At 45.8% G+C, this 19,293-nt stretch overlaps 1 protein-coding gene across 14 annotated transcripts in view; it reads right to left on the bottom strand.

The window, feature by feature from the left end:
- Positions 1–19,293, bottom strand: part of PTPRT (protein tyrosine phosphatase receptor type T) — a 935,828-nt gene that overhangs the window by 64,651 nt on the left and 851,884 nt on the right. For 7 of the 14 annotated variants that reach the window (XM_070420943.1, XM_070420935.1, XM_070420932.1 and 4 more), the window contains 2 exons: positions 5,670–5,765; positions 1,694–1,781 (listed from right to left, as the gene is read on the bottom strand). In XM_070420943.1, the coding sequence (XP_070277044.1) occupies positions 1,694–1,781; positions 5,670–5,765 (184 nt within the window). The remainder of the gene's footprint in view (positions 1–1,693; positions 1,782–5,669; positions 5,766–19,293) is intronic. The other 7 variants (XM_070420937.1, XM_070420938.1, XM_070420940.1 and 4 more) reach the window with 1 other exon arrangement.

Raw genomic sequence — 19,293 nt, 5'->3', positions numbered from 1 at the left:
ATTAGTTCTGCCATTCATAGGCCATTCCTAAATCAGCACGGGAAACAGCTAAGCTGAAACTTCTGCCTCCTTCTTCCTCGACAAACTGCCTAAATCCTACGCTTTTCTTCCTCCAAGCTTTTTCTTAGGCAATGTCTAGACAGTTAACAAAACACTGAGCTGTGCTAGAAATAATCTGTTCTTCATGATCTTTTTTTCTTTTTCTTTTTGGATGAACTGGGTTACCCTGAGAGCTGGGACCAAGGAATGCTATGCACCTTGGTGAGATGTCAAAGGTCCAGATGAGCTACACCGTGGGAGGCAAAGGCTGCTGCAGACTTCTGTTCTAATGAGAATATGTACTCAGCATTTTGCACGAGGTAACTTTGTCCTCTCTGTACCTGTTGTGTGGAAGGCTACACACACCAATGTTTGACAGTGACCATACTTGTGTGTGACCTGATATTTAGTTATATGGAAGCCTGTCTCTCTCCCTCTTCTCTAGGAACTCCACCAAGTACCGTCACACACAAGTATTGTTACTGACTTTGTTCAGGCCTCACCATCCCTTGCTGGGACCAGTGCAGTTGCCTCTTGACTGGTTCCTCTGTTTCCTGCCTCTCCCAATCTAATCTACCCTCCCAATCATCTACCCGATAGATCTTTCCAAAATGGACATCTGATCATGCCTCCCTCCCCAACTGGCTTATTCCATGAGCCACATGGGTAGTCAGTGAATTCTGGTTAAAATGTGGTGGGATGATACATCCACCACACTGCTTATCCATCCACACTGCTTATCCGTGACTCTGAGAAATTAACTCCATGCTATGAGGAGGAGGATGTTGGGCACTAAGGCCGAGGGTTCCATGTACCTTCTTTCAACGGCCCTATCTCTGTTATTATCATCATTTTAAAGGTGAGGAAGTGAAACTCGGAGAGGCCAGGAAACCTGCTCCGGGTCCCAGAGCCGGGACAGAAGCCAGGCAGTTTTTTTCTGCAGAGGCTCCAACCACTCTGCACCACATCCCGTCAGGGCTGCCTGGAGCTCATTGCCAAGCAAAGCAATGTCCTTCCATGCCTCCCTGAGCTCCATGCAAAACATGCCTGCCCCTTGCAGGCTCAGTGCCAACAAATGCCTGTGCCAATGCAGCCCTGAGCAGCAGGCACTCACCTTAGAGCCTCTGCCCCACTGGCGGTGGGGTCTGGCAGAAGTCATGATGCCCTAAGCTCAGAGCTTCTGGCTCCTTCCGGGCATCAATCCTTGCTTGGGACTCTGCCTTCTGAGAGGAGCACTATTCTCTCACCTGGGTGTCCTCAGCCCCTCCCTCATGGGCTGGATCTTGCTAGTACCCCGAGTGACTTATAAGGTGGTACTCTGCACTAGAAGAACTGCTGGGAACAGGAAGGATTCCTTTGCCCAGGCTTCCTTCCCAACCTGAGCAATTCTTGAGCAATGGGCAATGCCAGGCCAGACGCAGCTTCCAGAGGCTTCCTGGATCTACTCTGCTTGGACCCAGCTTCCCACCTGCCTCCTGGGCCTGAGGTCAGCCATGCTCTGTCACCCAGGCTGAAATACAGCTCCCAGCTTGGCAGGTTGACCCAAAGCTGGAAACACCAAGGATAACTTGACAACAAACTCTAGGTAAATAATAGTAATGGTTTGGTTTCCTCTGTGTCCCCAAAGCCTGGGACCTCCCAGAAGGGCACTTACAGGATATGATGTTTCCATATCGGTTCTTATTGCGATTTTCATCCTCCTTGGCTGTGTCCCATGAAGCAGTCTGCCCCTCTGGTAAGGCCTACAAAGGAAGGACAGAGTGGTTAGGATGGCCAGAGATAGAAGCACTATGCAGGTGAAGATGAACCAGTGGGGAAACAGCACCCGCTGTAGTGGGTCACTCAGCATAAAGGGTTGTGTGGTGGTGGGTGGGGCCTGGGAAGAACATGGACTGGGCCTCTCCATGGCCTTATTTCCTCCTTCATTGGCTCAAATGCTATTGAGGTCTTCTGTGTGCTATGAGCCCAAATATGGTCCAGTAGGGGAGTCATTCATTCATTCATTCATTCGACAGATATTTATTGTGTCCCTAATATGTGTTTGGTACTGTTCTATGTACTTGGGACGCAGAGAAATAAACTAAGTGCCCCTTGAGCTTCCAGTCCACTGGGAGGTGTAGCAAATGAACCAGAAAACATGTAAGTTTAGATGGTGGAAAATGTTATGAAGAAAATGAAGCTTGGAGAAGGGATAGTGATAGAGGATGAGGACTGTTTCAGATTACACAGTCTGGGAGGGCTTCTCTGAGAAGGTAACATCTAAGATATGATGTGAAAAGCCACTCATACCAAGAAATGTAGGAAGCACTTTCTAGGCAGAGGGAACAGTAGATGCAAAGGTGATAACCAAGGACCAAAATCAAGGATGAGGCAGGGAGAGCAGTGACAGGAGCACCGGAGAGGCTGGGAGAGTTAGGATTAGAGGGGGCACTGCGGTCACTGGTAACCAGCTGGGTGTTACTCTAGTGTAATGGGAAACCATCGGAGGGTTTTGAGCAGGGGAGTTACCGGATATGATTTATGTTTTACAAAGTACATTCTGGCTCACATATGAAATACAAGCTCAGGGAGATCAATTAAGAAGCTGTTGCAATAGTCCAGGTAACAGATGATGGTACCTTGGGCCCTTGTACCAGGATGGCAGCAGTGGATGCAGTGAAAACTGGATATTTTCAGTTGAAGTTTGTAGGTTTTGGTTCAGGAGCAGACTCACTGCTTTTGCAAGAAACAAGGATCTGAATATGAGAAGAGTCTGGGAAGTGAGCCAATCAAGGGAAGAAAGTCAACATAGGGTACATCAATGAACAGGTTACCACTGTGTGTGCCTGGGGCTTAATGCCACAGGCCCATTTCATTCTCCTACCAGGGGGAGAAGGGAGTTGGGGTGTTTATCCACCAATTTCCATCTATCATTGTTGAGGACGACTCTTAGGAACTCCCTTAACGCTCTGCCTTGCTCCATAGGCAGGGTGTGCACATTCTTTTGTGCTGAGGAAGTCCTCAGGCAAAAAGTCACAGGTGTTTCCAGGAGGCAGGCACTGGGGACACTGTGTGGAGGGGATATGGGCAGGTCACCAACATATCCACTGAGGACGTGGACTTTGAAGGAGAGAGGGATGAAGGCTGAGGCCCAGACTGTTGGTTCGGAGAACTGAGTGGAGAGCCATGACAGTCACTGAGATAGAGAAGAAACAGCTAGGGAGAAACAGGATTGGGAGGCAAGAAATAAGTGTGTTTTGGGTACATAAAGGGCTTAGAACAGTGCCTAGCCCTTGCTGAATACTATGTGCTTCTTAACATGTTCAAAAACAATAAGAACAACAGTAGCAGCGGCGGCCACGTTTGAGATGACTATTCGACATCCAAGCGAAGATGTTGAGCAGGAAGTTGGACAAAGAGGTCAGAGTTTGGGGGAGGAAAGAGATGGGAGTCATCAGTTTAAGAGAAAGACAAGTAAACGACCATATGGAATGACTTAACAGAGTTATGAGCCAAGTGTTATGGAAACACAGGGAGGGTATAGTTCAATGATGGCGACCCTATGACACGCATGTCAGAGGTGACATGCGAACTCATTTTTTTGGTTGATTTTTCTTTGTTAAATGGCATTTAAATATATAAAATAAATATCAAAAATATAAGTCTTTGTTTTACTATGGTTGCAAATATCAAAAAATTTCTATTTGTGACACAGCACCAGAGTTAAGTTAGGGTTTTTCAAAATGCTGACATGCCAAGCTCAAAAGGTTCGCCATCACTGGTATAGTTAATTATCTCAAAGAGAAGGAAGCTGGGCATTTAAGGGAGCAGAGACAGCTTTAGCGAAGCTACAGAAGCATGAAGGTTGGGCAACACTTGGACTAGTGTTCCCACCCCCTGCTTGTGGCCCTTGCATTGCTTCTGGGATGGAATTTGCAGTATCTTCAGTCTACACAGGTCCTTGTTAGTAATGCAGGGCAAAGGAGCACCCACGCACCTCAATACACCAGCTTTGCCTTTGCCTATCTATTCCTTGCTAGGTCCATCCCGAGCAAGGAGGAATCTGTGTCCTGCTTGGTCAGAAATTCAGCCATTCAGCGGGCCACGTTTGACAGATAGGCAGGACCACTGAGTGTAAAAAGCCCAGCCCATGCATGATGCCCCCTTTCTTGCTTCTAGTCTCCCATGTGTTAAGCCAGCTTAGAGCAGAGGTTGGAAATTTTTTTCTATAATGGGCCAGATAGTACACGGCTTGGGTTCTGTTGTAATTACTCCTACTCAACTCCACTGTCATAGAGTAAAAGCACTTGCAGACAAAGTGCAAACAAATGGGCATGGCTTCATTCCAATAAAACTATATTCACAAACACAGGTGTTGGATTTAGCCTATGGCTGTCATTTGCTGACTTTTGTGCTAGAACAGCGGTTCTCAACCTGTGGGTCGAGACCCCTTTGGGGGTCGAATGACTCTTTCACAGGAGTCGCCTAAGACCATCAGAAAAACACATATATAATTACATATTGTTTTTGTGATTAATCACTATGCTTTAATTACGTTCAATTTGTAACAATGAAATTGGGGGTCACCACAACAGGAGGAACTGTATTAAAGGGTCGCGGCATTAGGAAGGTTGAGAATCACTGTTCTAGAAGGATGACCATGATCCTCAACTATGCAGCAGTTGGGTAGGTAGAATTGATGCCCATTCCCGATGGAATGGAGATGAGGTGGGAGGTCCCTGCCTGGGCTTCCTGAGCTAGGTTATGTTCTCCAATTTAGCTTCCCCAGGGTTTTAGGTTGGGGTAATAGTGTGCCTTCCCAGCTATCAGGGGATCACAACTTTGTTGTGTGTCTGAAACCTTTAGACAGACGTCCTGGGGGAGAAGTAAACTAGCAGTGTGACTCTGGGCACCAATCTCTGCCTTAGATCCGAGTATGAGAAAAGCGCCATGGAGATAGTAACATGCTTATTTTACTGATGGAGGGCTTGCCTCCCCTGCCCTCTTCCTCTCCCTCATCCTCTTTTTGCTCCTTACTAGAGGGGACCACCACCCTGCATCCCTCTTGTCATCAGCACAGGCCATCTTTTAGACTGCAAATGGCTCTTGCTTTTGCATGGAACTCTTAGAACCCAGATTCCAGGCCTTGGTCTCATCCTCCCACGGTAGCCTGGTGGCAACATCTGTTTCGGGCAACTTGCCAGGTCAACTTAGTATTCCTGGCTCTCTGCAAGGGTGTGGCAGGCTGGTCTCAGTGGCAGCACTGAACTTCTCAGTGTTTAAGCTTATATTCTGGTGGTGATTTCCTATCTGAAACCCTCTGTGATAAAAGCCAACTGTACACCCAAGGATACCCACCAAAGTGGCATGAAGACAAGAAGCAGACACTCTGAATGTTTACACACTAATTTTCTGGGGGGAATATCTGTTGGGTACCTACTATGTACCAGGGTTTGGGTTACAGTTCACGTAAGGTTTTGTTATGGCTACACAGTAACATAATCTGGGGGAGCTTTAAAACCCCCAAAGCCATGGCCCTAGCCCAGACCAATGAAATCAGACTCTGGGGATGAGACGCGAGCATTGGTTATGTTTAAAGCTCATGGGTGAGTCTAATGTGCAGCCATGATTCTTGCAAAAAGTGAATTTACCTGGAGAAATACTTTCCCATGGGTCTCCTCACTGGTTTCTCTTGCTTTGGATCTGTCCCCTCCAATCCACTCTCCACTGTAATCAGAGAGATCTTTCTAAAATGTGAATAGGACCCAGTTACTCCCCGTGCCGTGGTCTTCAGGATAAGTTCCAAAGTCTTTAATATAAGGTCCTTAATGACTTCACCCTGCATCGCCTCTGCAGCCTCAGTGCTTGCCCTTATTTTAATATTCCAATGATAAGGAATGAAATGCAACACTGTAGACAATTTCAGGTGTTTCAAACTTCTGAGACTGACTTTACACATGTTGTTCCCTCTGCCTGAAATTCTCTTCCACCCGAGTCTACCTGGGAAACTTCTACATATCCTTCAAAACCCAGTTCAAGCATCTTCTCCTTTTTGAAACCTTCCCCGTTCACCCTCCCACCACCCCACTGCATCCTCAAAAACTTAGTCACTTTTTCTATTATTAGAGGGACTCTTCTACATCTAATAATTTGAATGTATTGTCTCCCAACTTGGTGATGGATTACTCCAGGGAAAGAATAGCATCTGTAACTCCAGAACCCAAGACTGGCTCTGTACTCCATATGTGCTTGAATGAAACCCCTTTTGAATAAATTAATGAATGGGTAGATGGATGGAACAATGAGTGGGCAAGGTGGCTCCTGTGCATGCAGAAGGCAGAGATCCTGGAATCTCAGAGGGGCAAGTGACTGGAAATCATCTGGTTGTGTTTCTATCCACAATTGCCTTCTAGGCAGCTGATAAGCTGATCTATAGCATCTGCTACTTGGATACCCTTAGCAATGGGCAGCTCACTACCCAATAAAGCTTCCTGTCTCGCTTTTGGATGGACCCACTGGACAGTGTTTTGTTTATTCTGACCTTTGCCCTGCTCCCTGGGCACCCCCCCCCCCCCCCGAATAAGCAAGTACCCTCTGTACCGCGACACTGCAGGGATTTGATAAATGTCCCTGTCCACCCCTGGAGTCCTTGAATGACACGCAGTTGGATGTCTTCTCAGCATCCGACCATGCTTTTCAGAATGCACCCAGCATGCAGATCGCTTTTGAAAAATCTCAAACTAAAACAAAACACCTGTGATAAAGGGCGCTTCTCTGTGGGAAGCCATGCAGGACCCTGCCACAGCCCTGGGGGCCCCTGCCTCCCCCTGGCAGGGCTGAAGAACAATTTGGAGCTTGGGCGCCAGGAGGATGGTGACAAAGGCAGAAGAGGCAAGGCCGAGGGGAGCCGCCCATGCAGGAGTGAGCTGTAAGGATCCCCTAATTGGCATACTTTGATCACACATCCACTTCCCTTTTTAGGGAGCTGCAATCTAATAGGGGATAATCTCTTTAAAGGAAAAAAAAATACGAGGGGGTAAAAGTATGAGAGAGAGACTCATCTCCATCTTCAAAGCAAGCCAGCGAGGGCATTATTTTTACATCAGCGGCTGGTTACAGTAGATTGACCAGGGAATTGTGGCAGTCATTAGGAGCTAATCACATTCTTTTGAAACCAAAATTGCCATCTCATTATCTCCATCCATTATCAGTCTCTGCTTTCCTTTTCCCATTCTCTTCTCCTTAGAGGACTGAGCTCTATTTTCACACTCTTGTCTGTGAAAATCTTTCCTACTCTTCAACAGCACTGCTTCTCTAAGATGATCTCTCTCTCTCTCTCTCTCTCTCTCTCTCTCTCTCTCTCTTAGACCTAAAAGATGCATGTAGGGATGTCTATTCACAGAATCCTCGAAAGTCAGATCTGTAAGGATCTGATGAAAAAAAATTATTATCTCATTTTACAGATTAATAAAGTGATGTCCAGACAGGAAATGACTCGCTGAGTAATATGCACTGAATGGGTCTGCTCTCCTCCCTCCCTCCCTTCCTTCCACAGTGACCATCCAGGTGCTGGGCACCGTGCCGGGTCCTAGAAATAACAGCAATGGACATGGCAGGCGATCTCATGAATTTTATGTTTTAGTTGTGGGAAGGTGCAGACAATAAACAAACGCACAAGGCAATTGTTTCTAGTAAGTGCTGTGAAGCCAATTAATGGGGTGCTGGGACAGATTGTGATTTGGGACAATGGGCTACTTTAGCTGGGGTCAAGAGAGCAGGACTGTTTGAGAGAAGACATATGAGAAGGAGAAGAGCAGCCCCTGGCTCCTGGGGGCTGGCACAGCACTCACAGCTGGACCCTGGTGCCCTCCAGTTGAACACAGACAATTTCATAGGATGCCAGCATCAGACATGGCTACTCCAAGATCAAGATGGAGCAGACCCAAACCTGGCCACTCTGTAGTCATATACAAACACAGACAAAAATATAAATATTGCCCAAGCCAAAAATAAATGGCCAAACATCTACTCTGGCTAATATGAGTGACTGCTTTTTCTTTGATATTTACAGCTATAGCCTCAATCTTATGTTCCCTTCTTACAGTTAAGATTTACTAAAATACCCAATCATTCCTCTCCCTACCACTGTCCAGTTGGGAACAAAGCCCTAAGTCACCTAACACAGCTCACCCACCTTCTATGAGTCCCTTCAAACATCCTCTGCCCAAGCTGTCCCTTAGTTCCTAACCAGCTTGTTCAACTCCAAGTGTGTTCCCACCGTCTCCATTGACACACTTGAGCTGAAAATTAAGTGCTGAGCAGATGCTGGGAGAAGAACGTGCCAGGCTGAGGGATGGTGAGTGCCGAGGCCCTGAGATGGGAAGAGCTTGGTGTGTCCTAGAACTTGAAGAGAGGCTCTCGAGAGCAGAGAGAATGAGAGCGAGAGAGCGACATAATGTGAATGGGGAGGGGTGGTGCTCAATTGAGATCTTGTGGACCTCAGGTAAGAATAGGAGTTTAATTCTAAGTCAATGAGAGTGCTTTGAACATTTTTTAAGCTGGGAAGGCTGAGCCAGTCCAGCATCATGACAAGTGGCTAACAGCATTTGTCTCTTTTTTAAAGATATTTTTTTTTATTAATTTCAGAGAGGAAGGGGGAGGGAGAGAGAGAGACAGAAACATCAATAATGAGAGAGAATCATTGATCAGCTACCTCCTGCATGTGCCCCGACTGGAAATTGAACCATGACCTCCTGGTTCATAGGTTGACGCTCAACTACTGAGCCATACCGGCTGGGCAGCACTTGTCTCTTGAACCCTTCCTTCATCCTTGCTGACAGGCTTCATAGACTCTAGGATAAAATTGTCATCTGGTTCCTGCCCCAGACTAACTCTTCCTATGGTTGCAACCCACACATCCACACATCCATCCATCATCCATCCATCCATCCCCCCACCCACGCATCTATCACCCATCCATCCATCCACCCACCCACCCACCCTCCCAACCACAGAGCTGTACCCGCCGGAGGCAGTGTGGGCTCAGACCACATGACCACAGTCACAGGCTTCTTATGTCCTGTTGTGCTGAGTCAGCCCATAGGACTGTGCGACCTGCCCCAGTTTCCCCACTTACTACTTTAACTTCCAACTAGAACTGAGAATTGTCCCTGGTGCCTCCTTGGCTGGTTCCTTCTCCCCCCGTTGATCTGGCCCTGTGGAGATACAGGGTCCTTACTGAAGCTTGCCACCCTTCTCTGGATGCTCTTCTTTGCACGTAAGCCTCTTGGAGTTATTCCCCAAACAGTGAGATGTCTTGATAGAACAGAGCTTCTAAGAGCAGCTCACCTCCAATCCAAGACTGAGAACATCCTGGTCCATTTAATTCACCTGTTCATCCGCTATCCTCAGCAGATTCTGTCAGCTATGATGCCCCCCTCATTCCCTTTGGTTTGACTGTATCCCTGGAGATAATTGGAAGTGATATGCCTTGAGGTGAAGCAAAACCAGGCCTGGGGGATGCTGACCCAGCAGTTCCTGGCTGATGCTTCAGAGCACAGCCAAGGGCCTGCTTCCTCCATGACCAGTCCTGGTGGCCAGGATTTTCCTGCACCCCTGCCCACAATTGTACTCTCCTGGGCAGGGAAGATTTCAGTCTTCACCAAGAGGTGCCATTTTTACCTTGGCCTTTCATTCATTTATCTTGTCCAGAAATACCTCTTAATACCTCTTGTCCACTAACTATATGAGGCAGGGAGAACGTGGAGCTTTGCCAAAGACAGACAGTGTTTGAACATTTTTTTCCTGCAAATCATCTCACCACTCCAAGTCTCTGTTAATTTTCCCGACAATGACGTCAATAATATGCCTTTCAGTTTAGGGTTGGGGGAAGGGTTTGACTATGAAGGGATAGCACGGGGGGGGGGGGGGGGGGGGGGGGGAGGGAGATTTTTGCTGATGGAACTCTCGTGTATTCTGATCCTGTTGGTGTTTGCATGACTATAATTTGTGAAAATGCATAGATCTGTACACTTCCCTCCCCAAAATGAATTTTACACTATGTAAATGAAAAACATAATATGCCTCACGCAGTTCTGTGATGACCAGTGATTAGTGAGAGAATGCCTCCAGGCACCCAGCACAATGCCTGTTCCATAGTAGGTGTTCCGAAGCTCTCCCATCCCACTCTTTCCCAAGAATATGCTATTGGGCCCCCCTGGCTCACTCCTAAAATTCACTCTCTGCCTCTCTTTGATGAGAAACAGCCAGTTTACTGTCACAAGACCAAAGATGGGGGCTCCTGGCAACATCCCTACTGTTTTGTCTTGGACCCAAGGATTCCTAACATGTAGGACCCTATGATTTCACTCATGTGTAGGAAAGCAACAAATGAACAACAGGAAAAATAAATAAAAACTCACAGGCACAGACAACAGTATGCTGGTTACCAGCAAGAAGGGGGCTGGGGGGTTAGTCAAAGGGGTCAAATACATGGTGATAAAAGAAGATTTAACTTTGGGTGGTGGGCACACAATGCAATATATAGATGATGTATCATAGAATTGTACACTTAAAACCTATATAATCTTATTAACCAATGTCATCCCAGCAGATTTAATTAAAAATAAATAAAACTGGTACCATTCTGGGGAAACTGGGACAAGTTGCTTACTTTAGGTGCAGGTAGGACAAAGTATGCAGGGAGTGAGAAAGTTTTATAAGCTCTTGGAAGTCTAAGGTCTGGTCGCCATTGTGGTCCCTGGGTTTAGTGAACGCCCATGTTTCCCGGCGTCCGTGGCTAGCTGGGGGAGGGCCGTGAAGGTTGTGTACAGAGCACCATGTCTCAGGGAGAACCATGGCCTGGTAGACATGGGAGATTTCTGTATAGTATATTATGAACATATTCTGGAAGGTGATAGTCCATTATCCTGAGACAGGTGTACCTTTTGCTATTTCACTCTAAGGTGCTGTATGAGTTAGTGGTGGCCCTGGCAGAGCCCGTGCTTTCAACAAATGCCTCCTTCTGTGCTGAAAGCACATGCCTCGGGGATTATAAATGTGGACAGAGAAGACAGGAAAGGATGACTGATGGCATCTACTCAGAGTGGCATCAGGAGAGCAAACATTGTTGTGCACCATGTCACTAAGTAGAAGGTAATTTATGAGCCCTGCTGGGGAAGCTAAGTAGAAAACCAGATCCCCGCAAGACCGACAGGACCTTTATCGGGACAGGATGGCGAAATGTGTGTCTGCATGTTGAGTCACAAGACCTCCTTTAAAAGGCCCCATGAAAAGCTACACAATTTTAAATGACAAATTTTAGGCCCCTGGTTCCCAGAGTTTGGTAGGGATCCAAATTTCCCATGGAATTTTGTAAAATGCACAGGCCTGGGTCCTGTTCCATGTCAACGAGCTCGTGTCTTAATGTTCTTTACTAATGTTCTAGCTGACTCTGACACGCAGGACTCACAGGTCTAGAAAGCATTTTAACTAGCATTCTGTTTTATAATTACACAGCGTGGTAAAACCATGATCTTCCTTTAAAATAGGGTTTTATTTTTCTTTATTTAGCTTTCTAACTACCTCAAATGCCCCAAACAGTGCAAGGCACGAAGTAGGTACTCTGTAAGTATTTCTGACCAAATGAAGTAGATGCCTATACTATCAGGCTTCAGAAGTCCATGCTATGTAGTCAGACCTTTCCCAGAAGATGAAATGTGGACCCAGAGATGGAAGAGTCTGGTCCAAGACCATCCAGCATGCAGGAGCAGACTGAGACCTAGGTCTGGACTCTCAGCCAAGAGCTTTTTCTGTGGTTCTGCCTGAAAACTGCTCACTTGGTTGGGAAGGGTTCCTATATTAAACACAGAAAATATTGTCTCCTGGGTTACAAATAGAATTAAGTGGGAAAAATAACAATAAACTCAAAGGAAAAGAGTAAGTTAATAGAGCTCTTTCCTGTTGGAAAAATTTCCAGGTCTGAAACCTCTTGAGTTACTGATGTCTTTTGGCTCCCCCCTGGAAATGGCCCATTCCCACTTACTGTAATCCATTGGGAATGGAGCGAAATGAGCAGGTGGAGTCCAAGATTTCCTATTTGGGTCATTATGAGTTCCCAGAGCTAGAGAACAACCACAGTCTTCCCTTTCATGATTTGGGCATCTGCTACAGATTCCCCCTGTCTCTACCCAGAATCACTCTCCTCTGGATGGAGAAGCTGGAAGAGATTCTTCTAACAGTGATGGCGAACCTTTTGAGCTCGGCGTGTCAGCATTTTGAAAAACCCTAACTTAACTCTGGTGCCGTGTCACATATAGAAGTTTTTTGATATTTGCAACCATAGTAAAACAAAGACTTATATTTTTGATATTTATTTTATATATTTAAATGCCATTTAACAAAGAAAAATCAACCAAAAAAATGAGTTCGCACGTCACCTCTGACACGCGTGTCATAGGTTCGCTATCACTGGTCTATAAGGACTCTGTTACCAACCGAGGAGAGAAAAAGCTGTGGGAGAAGCATAAGGTCTACTCTGCCTGTGTTTAGGTGGCTCTGATCAGAGAAGAGGGCAACTGGGGCGGCCTGAAGCATTCATCACAATGGTTACACCCCAGCCGGAGGCTGCCTGCCCACCACCATCCACAGAAGACAATGAGAAAGATGGCAACACTGGCCTCTCCCCACAAAACCATGCACATGGTGTGTCGGCACACAGCGTGACCGCCCTGAGCTGGAAAACAAACTAACACTTGCTCTTGATTAGGCTGCATCTCACTCCACACAGCTGTTCCTGGCTGCTTAAATAGTCTTAATGGAGCTATAATAAATAGATACCTTCTGGTCACCCTACTGGACTTGTTCCATTCATTAGAATGACAGACTGCCTGGACTGGACTGGTATTATTAACAGCTTCCCTTCCTTCTCTCCATTACAGTCACCTCTTCCTGTTGACCCCCATCTTCCCCAAACCCTCTATTCTTCTGATCATGATGATGGCTGGGCTTACAGGGCTCACAGACAACCCCACTCTCCAGCTAAGTTCTCTGGGCATTTGCTGGCATGCTTCGTTTTGTTTTGTTTTGGGGAAGGTGAGAGGATATGGGCAGGAGAAATAGGGTGGGGAGGAGGGAAGACTCTGCAGCCCACAATCAAATGCAGAAGCCCTTTGACTTTCCTGTGGCTGTGTGCCATTAGCAGGTCCCCACACCCCTCCATGGGCATCAGATGTGACCAGCAGCAAGTACAGCTGGTGAGGTGATGGGTCTTGGGCATAAGCAGGGCATGCACTAGGGACTCTGTGGATCTTTCTAGACCAGTGTCTCTCAACTTTATAGTCATCTGGAGAACACAGAAAATGGAGATCTCTGGATCCCATCCCCAGGGAATCTGATTTAATTGGTAGAAAGATAGCCTGGATATTGGTGTTGTAAAAACTTCCCCAGGTAATTCTAACATGCAGCCAAGATTAAATACTTCTAAGACTCAAATCTGCATGGCAGGTGCAATTAATTTGCATTAGGCCTTCTTGAGTTCTTAGCAACTCAAGGCCCCTGGTCAATCACGGTTGCTAGGACTTCAGACACGTTAGTAGACATGAAAATAGATAGTTGGGCATATGAGTTTAGAAATTTGGGAAAAAAGCCTGGGCTGGAGAGAAAACTTTGGTAGTAGCCCCAGAGAGCGGGGTCCAGTAGGACTATCAGTAGGAGGAGAGCCAGCTGGCTTGCACATTAGTGCCTACATAGATTCTCAAAATATCCTGGACAGAAGTGCTCTTTGGACCATTTTGACCAACCCCCTCACCCTCATTGCATAAGCATGTAAATGGAGGCTCAGAGAGATGTAGCGACCTGCCCATGGTCACCCATACACTTAATGAAAGAGACAGGATTTGAATCCAGGCATTTTGACTATCAATTCAGGATGATTCATACATAACTTCAAGTGGTTGAACTTAAAAAATATATATATCAAGAGACTCAAGTTTTTAGGCCAAAGACAATGAGCTGATTTTATGGCTCTACATGAGAGAATGCGTGTGGGTTTGTGTGGGCTCCGGGCCAAGTCTCCCGTCTCAGGCAATCCCACCTTTTCCCTGAATCACTGTCCCAGCCACCTACCTATCTCTGCTCAACCTGCTCAGATTAAGTTACATCTAAAACACAAATCCAGCTTTAAAACCCTGCTCCCTTCAATTTACCCCATGGCCCTGGAATAAAATCCAAATTCCGTAGCCTGACAAATATCCCCTTGTCCCCACGCCATGCCTCCTCTACTGACAATTTCAGTCCCATCTCCCTCCATGTTTCCTCCCCTGGTTCATATGACTGCTCCCAGTTCTGGTAACTCAACCGACTGTGCATAACTCCATGCCATAGCTCGTCTGTCCTAGTCCTTCCCTGCTTTTATTTGGTTATTCCTACTTCTCCAGCTTTTGTTCAGGCTTTATGTTTCCTAGAAAGCCACCGGCCACCCACCTTGAGGCTAGGCTTACTGCCTCCCATCCCCATGGGCATACCTCTATCATGACATTGTGCCAAGATTGTGAAATGATCAATTCATATGCCTGTCTGTAAAAACAGGCTCCAAGTTCCTCAGCACGCGAGGGCTCCATGTCATCTCCTCAGTTCCCACAACCTAGTACAATGTCTGGTTTGTGGACAGTACTCAGACATCTTAAAGTTGAAATTCCTTGACGTTCCATCCCTGGTCCCTGTCCTTTTCTCTGTTCACCTACTTGCTGACTTTGAAGTCTTGTGGCTTTACTATCACCTGTGTGTCAAAAACTCCCAATGTTTTCTCCCCAGCCCAGGCTTCTTGCCCAAATCTAGATTCATATACCCAACTACCCACGTTCCATGTCTACTATCTAGTAAACATCTTAAATTCTGTTCAAAATTAAACTCACAGTTGCTCCATTGTCCCCAGGTCTTCTCTACCTGCAGCTTCTCCATCTCCACTGGTGGCCACTCCATCCTTCCAGGGGCTCAGGTAGTAATAACCTTGGAGTCACCCTTGATTCCTCTCTTTCTCTCACACGCCACATCTGAGGTGTCAGAAAATCCCATGGGCTCTATGCTGAAAATATATTTAGAATCCAACCACTTCTCACCACGTCCACTGTCACACCCTGGCTTGAGTCACTGTTGTCTCTCACCCGAGTTTCTGCTGTGGCCTCTTAACTGGTCTTCCTGCTTTTACTCTTACCCCCTGTTGACTATTTTCAAAGTAGTAGCGAGAATGAGTCTTTCAAACAATGTCAGATCATTATCAGTTGTCTTCTCAAAACTCTGTAGTGGCTGTCATTTCATTAAGAGTAAAAGCCAAAGTCCTATAATGGCTTAAAGGCATTAAGTGGTCAACCCTCTCTATTTCTCCAATAGCATCTTCTATTAGTTTTACTCTTTGTTCACTTACTCATGACAACCTTGGCCTCCTTGTATATGCCGAATATATTATTCCCTTGATCTGGAACTCTCTTCCATCATGACTCTACTCAAATGCCGTCTTCTGATTAAGGACTACCCTTCTCCCCTATTTAATATTGGAGCCCCCTCCTTCACTCCATGTCCCCAGGATACCCCATCTCCCTTCCTTGCTCTATTCTTTCCCCCCATCTATGGTATATTGTATCATACAAAGATTGAATTTTCCAATACCTCCAAGTTCTGCATTCTCTCTTAGAATCTTGCAATAGCTCCTCCATCCATCCTTGGAGAGAGAGAGAGAGAGAGAGAGAGAGAGAGAGAGAGAGAGAGAGACACTACTTCCCCTTCCCTAGAACATATACAGTTATTACTTGCTTATAATGAATAGCATGTTGTAGTAGTGATGCTGTGATGTCCAAGTCTAGGTCACTTTCTACCTTGTTAGCTATGAAGCTCACCTTTGGATCTATGAGCTGCCATGTAAGAAGTCCACTATCCTGAGGCAACCACGGTGTGAGGAAGCCCAGTCCACCTGAAGAGGCCATGTGTAGGTATTCTAGCTGACAATCCCAGCTGAGATCCATGCTAGCAGTTTGCATCTATCACTAGACATGAAGTGAAGACTCTTGCAGATGCTTCCAGTCCCCCAGCCTTAGAGCCTTCCAAGTCCAGGCTTCAGACATCATGAAGCAGACACAACTATTCCCCCTGTGCCCTGTCCAAATTCCTGATTCACAGAATCAGTGGGCACAATCAATTAGTTGTTTTATGTCACTAAGATTTAGGGTAGTTTATTACATAGTAAACAGTATTTGTCACTAGCACATGGCATTATTTACTAACATATCCCATTAAGTGACTGTGAAATAACTTAGTTTTAAGTCCACTGCTATTTCATGTTTCCCCTGGTAGAACAAAAGCTTCGTGAGGGCATGGATCTTTGTCTGTTTTGTTCACTGTCGTATCTAAAATATCTGGACCAGTCCTTGGGAATAGTAAATACTCAGTAAAAATTTAATGAATAAATCTGTGATTGTACAAGTGGACTGAATTTTAGAAGACACAGCTTCCTTATTGCCGAGAGGTCCCTTCTATGTCAACGTGCCAAACCCACTCGTTGGTAAGAAAAACCAACAACACACTGAGCAATGTAGGGGAATGACAGGCAGTAAACAGAGCGCATGGCATGATGTTTGAAAGTGGGATTGAGACCCAGGCATCTTGTCTTAAAGAACACAGTCTTCAAGCAGTGCTGTGACTCCTGCGCAGCATGTAGACTCCAGGCATCACAGGGGCCTGATGATCAAAGCCGTACCCAGCGACAGTCTAGGAGAGGGAACTGGCACACTGTGGAAAGACTCCCATTAAGTAATGTTTTTCAATTAACCTCCAGTTAATTGAAAAGTGCTGTTAACTAGAAGCTAAGCATTCCAGCTAACTGGTTAATATAATTTGGAACTAATTGAGGTCAAGGCTAGTCTAGTTAGTGATATTTCCAAATGATGGAACAACATGTATTATTTTCTTTTTCATTATAAAGGCAGTTTACTTCCATGCCAGAAAGTTTGGGAAAAACAAATGCACAAACAAACAGACATTGTATCAGTGTTAAATTGCCTCACTTTTATCACTGTGTTATGGTTATGGAAGAGTGCTGTCATCTGAATATTTGTCTATGAGGTGTGTCCCCCAAAGTCAGGCATTGAAAGTTAATCCACAATGTGATGTTATTAGGAGGGGAGGTCTTTGGGAGGTGCATAGGTCATGAGGGTGGAGCCCTCACCCATTCCACCATGTGAGGACACAGTGAGAAGATGGGCATCTATGAACCAGAAAGTGGGCTCCCACCAGACACTGAACCTGCTGACACCTTGATCTTGGACTTCCCTGACTCTAGAACCCGTGAGAAATATTTTCTGTTGTTTATTTAAAAACTAGAGGCCCGGTGCATGGATTCGTGCACTGGTGGGATCCCTTAACCTGGCCTGTGCCCTCTGGCAATCCGGGACCCCTCGGGGGATGTTGGACTGCTGGTTTCAGCCTGATCCTTGCAGGCCAGGCCAAGGGACCCCCACTAGTGCATGAATCTGTGCACCAGGCCTCTAGTACGCATATAAGATTTTTGGTTAATCTCTTCCCACCCTCCCCCTCCCCACTTCCCTCTGAGATTCATTAGTTTGTTCCATGTTTCCATGCCTGTGCATTGAGCATCTGCCCCCTGGTGGTCAGTGTGTGTCATAGCCACCAGTCAAATGATTACTTAGGCTTTTACATATATAGATGTTTAAAAAGTGCAAAAAGGCAAAAAATTTTTTTTTTGACATCAACCACCCAGGGATGGACACTTTTAAAAGAGATATCAATCTGGAAGGTAATGCACCAAAGTAGTCAAGTGTTTTCATTTTCAAACTTTAGATCCCAAGTTCTTACAACCGTTTTTCTCAGGCTTTGACTACTTGTCACCCTTTTTGATGTCACATTGCTCCCCTGGTGTTATTTGAAATTTTAAAGCAAAGTACATATTATGACTAACATAGTAAACTACCATGATATTGAATAGGCCTTTGCAAACAACACACCCTCTCCCAAACATTCACTCAACAAACGGATCTATGAAGGTGTGGATAAGCACACAAACACACACACACACACACACACACACACACACACATCATCCCTCATACTTTAAGGCAGTGGTTCTCAACCTTCCTAATGCCACGACCCTTTAATACAGTTCCTCATGTTGTGGTGACCCCAACCATAAAATTATTTTCATTGCTACTTCATAACTGTAATTTTGCAACTGTTATGAATCATAATGTAAATATCTGATATGCAGGATGTATTTTCATTGTTACAAATTGAACATAATTAAGGGATAGTGATTAATCACAAAACGATATGTAATTATATATGTGTTTTCCGATGGTCTTAGGCGACCCCTGCGAAAGGGTCATTTGACCCCCAAAGGGGTCGCGACCCACAGGTTGAGAACTGCTGCTTCAAGGGCTTGGGACCATTCAGCCAACCCGCTAGGAGGTAAGGCCCAGGCATGGGAGGTAATGAGACAACCTTCTTTAACTCTGATCCTGACATCCTCCAAAAATTTGCAGGCAGCATATGAAAAATGCTGTTTTCCTTTGACCACATTTGCAATGAACTGCTGGTTCTCCTGAGCGGGTCAGTAATCACTCACGTGCATCGATACAAACGCGTCTGCTCTCATAAATGTGTCAAACATGCCCTTTGCCACCACATTTTACACTCTCATAAAGGTTTAGGACCAGACAGGCCGTTAGAAGTCACCTTATCCAAACTTCTCACTCCACCAACAAAGGAATTTTAATGCTCAGGTGACAAGATGAGATGCTAAGATCACACAGTGTGTTGCGTTGGAGCCCAGCTGTCTGGCTCCCCTTGGAGCACAGTTTCATGACCTCACAGAGCTTCTGCAATCATTGCTTGGTAAGCTCCTTCTCAGAATATAGTCTGAGAGATAAACTTAGTCTGTATGATCCAGAATTCCAACTGGGTAGAGTCTGAGTCCATGCCTTCTCACTGTACACATGAAACTGAACCGAGTATAATGGGGGAACATGCTGAGTGTGGAAAAAGAGCCACAAAAAACCAGCTCATATAACTCAGGGCCTAGCACACAGTAGGTGCTCCCTAGATATTTTGGGAAGGAGGAGAGGGAGAGAGGAAAGGAAAAGTGAAAAAAGGAAATTTCCAAAGCTGGCTGCAACTGCATTCCAACTTGGGGGTGGAGGGTTGTGGGGCTCCTCTGGGAGAGTGAGGTGCTCTTTAGTTCAGGAAAACATCTTAATGAGTTTCCCTTCAAGT

The sequence above is a fragment of the Myotis yumanensis genome, unplaced genomic scaffold, assembly GCF_028538775.1.
Source record: "Myotis yumanensis isolate MYYU_CA2020_CCGP unplaced genomic scaffold, mMyoYum1.0.hap1 SCAF_7, whole genome shotgun sequence".
Classification (NCBI taxonomy): domain Eukaryota; kingdom Metazoa; phylum Chordata; class Mammalia; order Chiroptera; family Vespertilionidae; genus Myotis; species Myotis yumanensis.
Note: the sequence above shows the minus strand (reverse complement) of the source record. Positions and strands in the feature narration are given on the sequence as shown.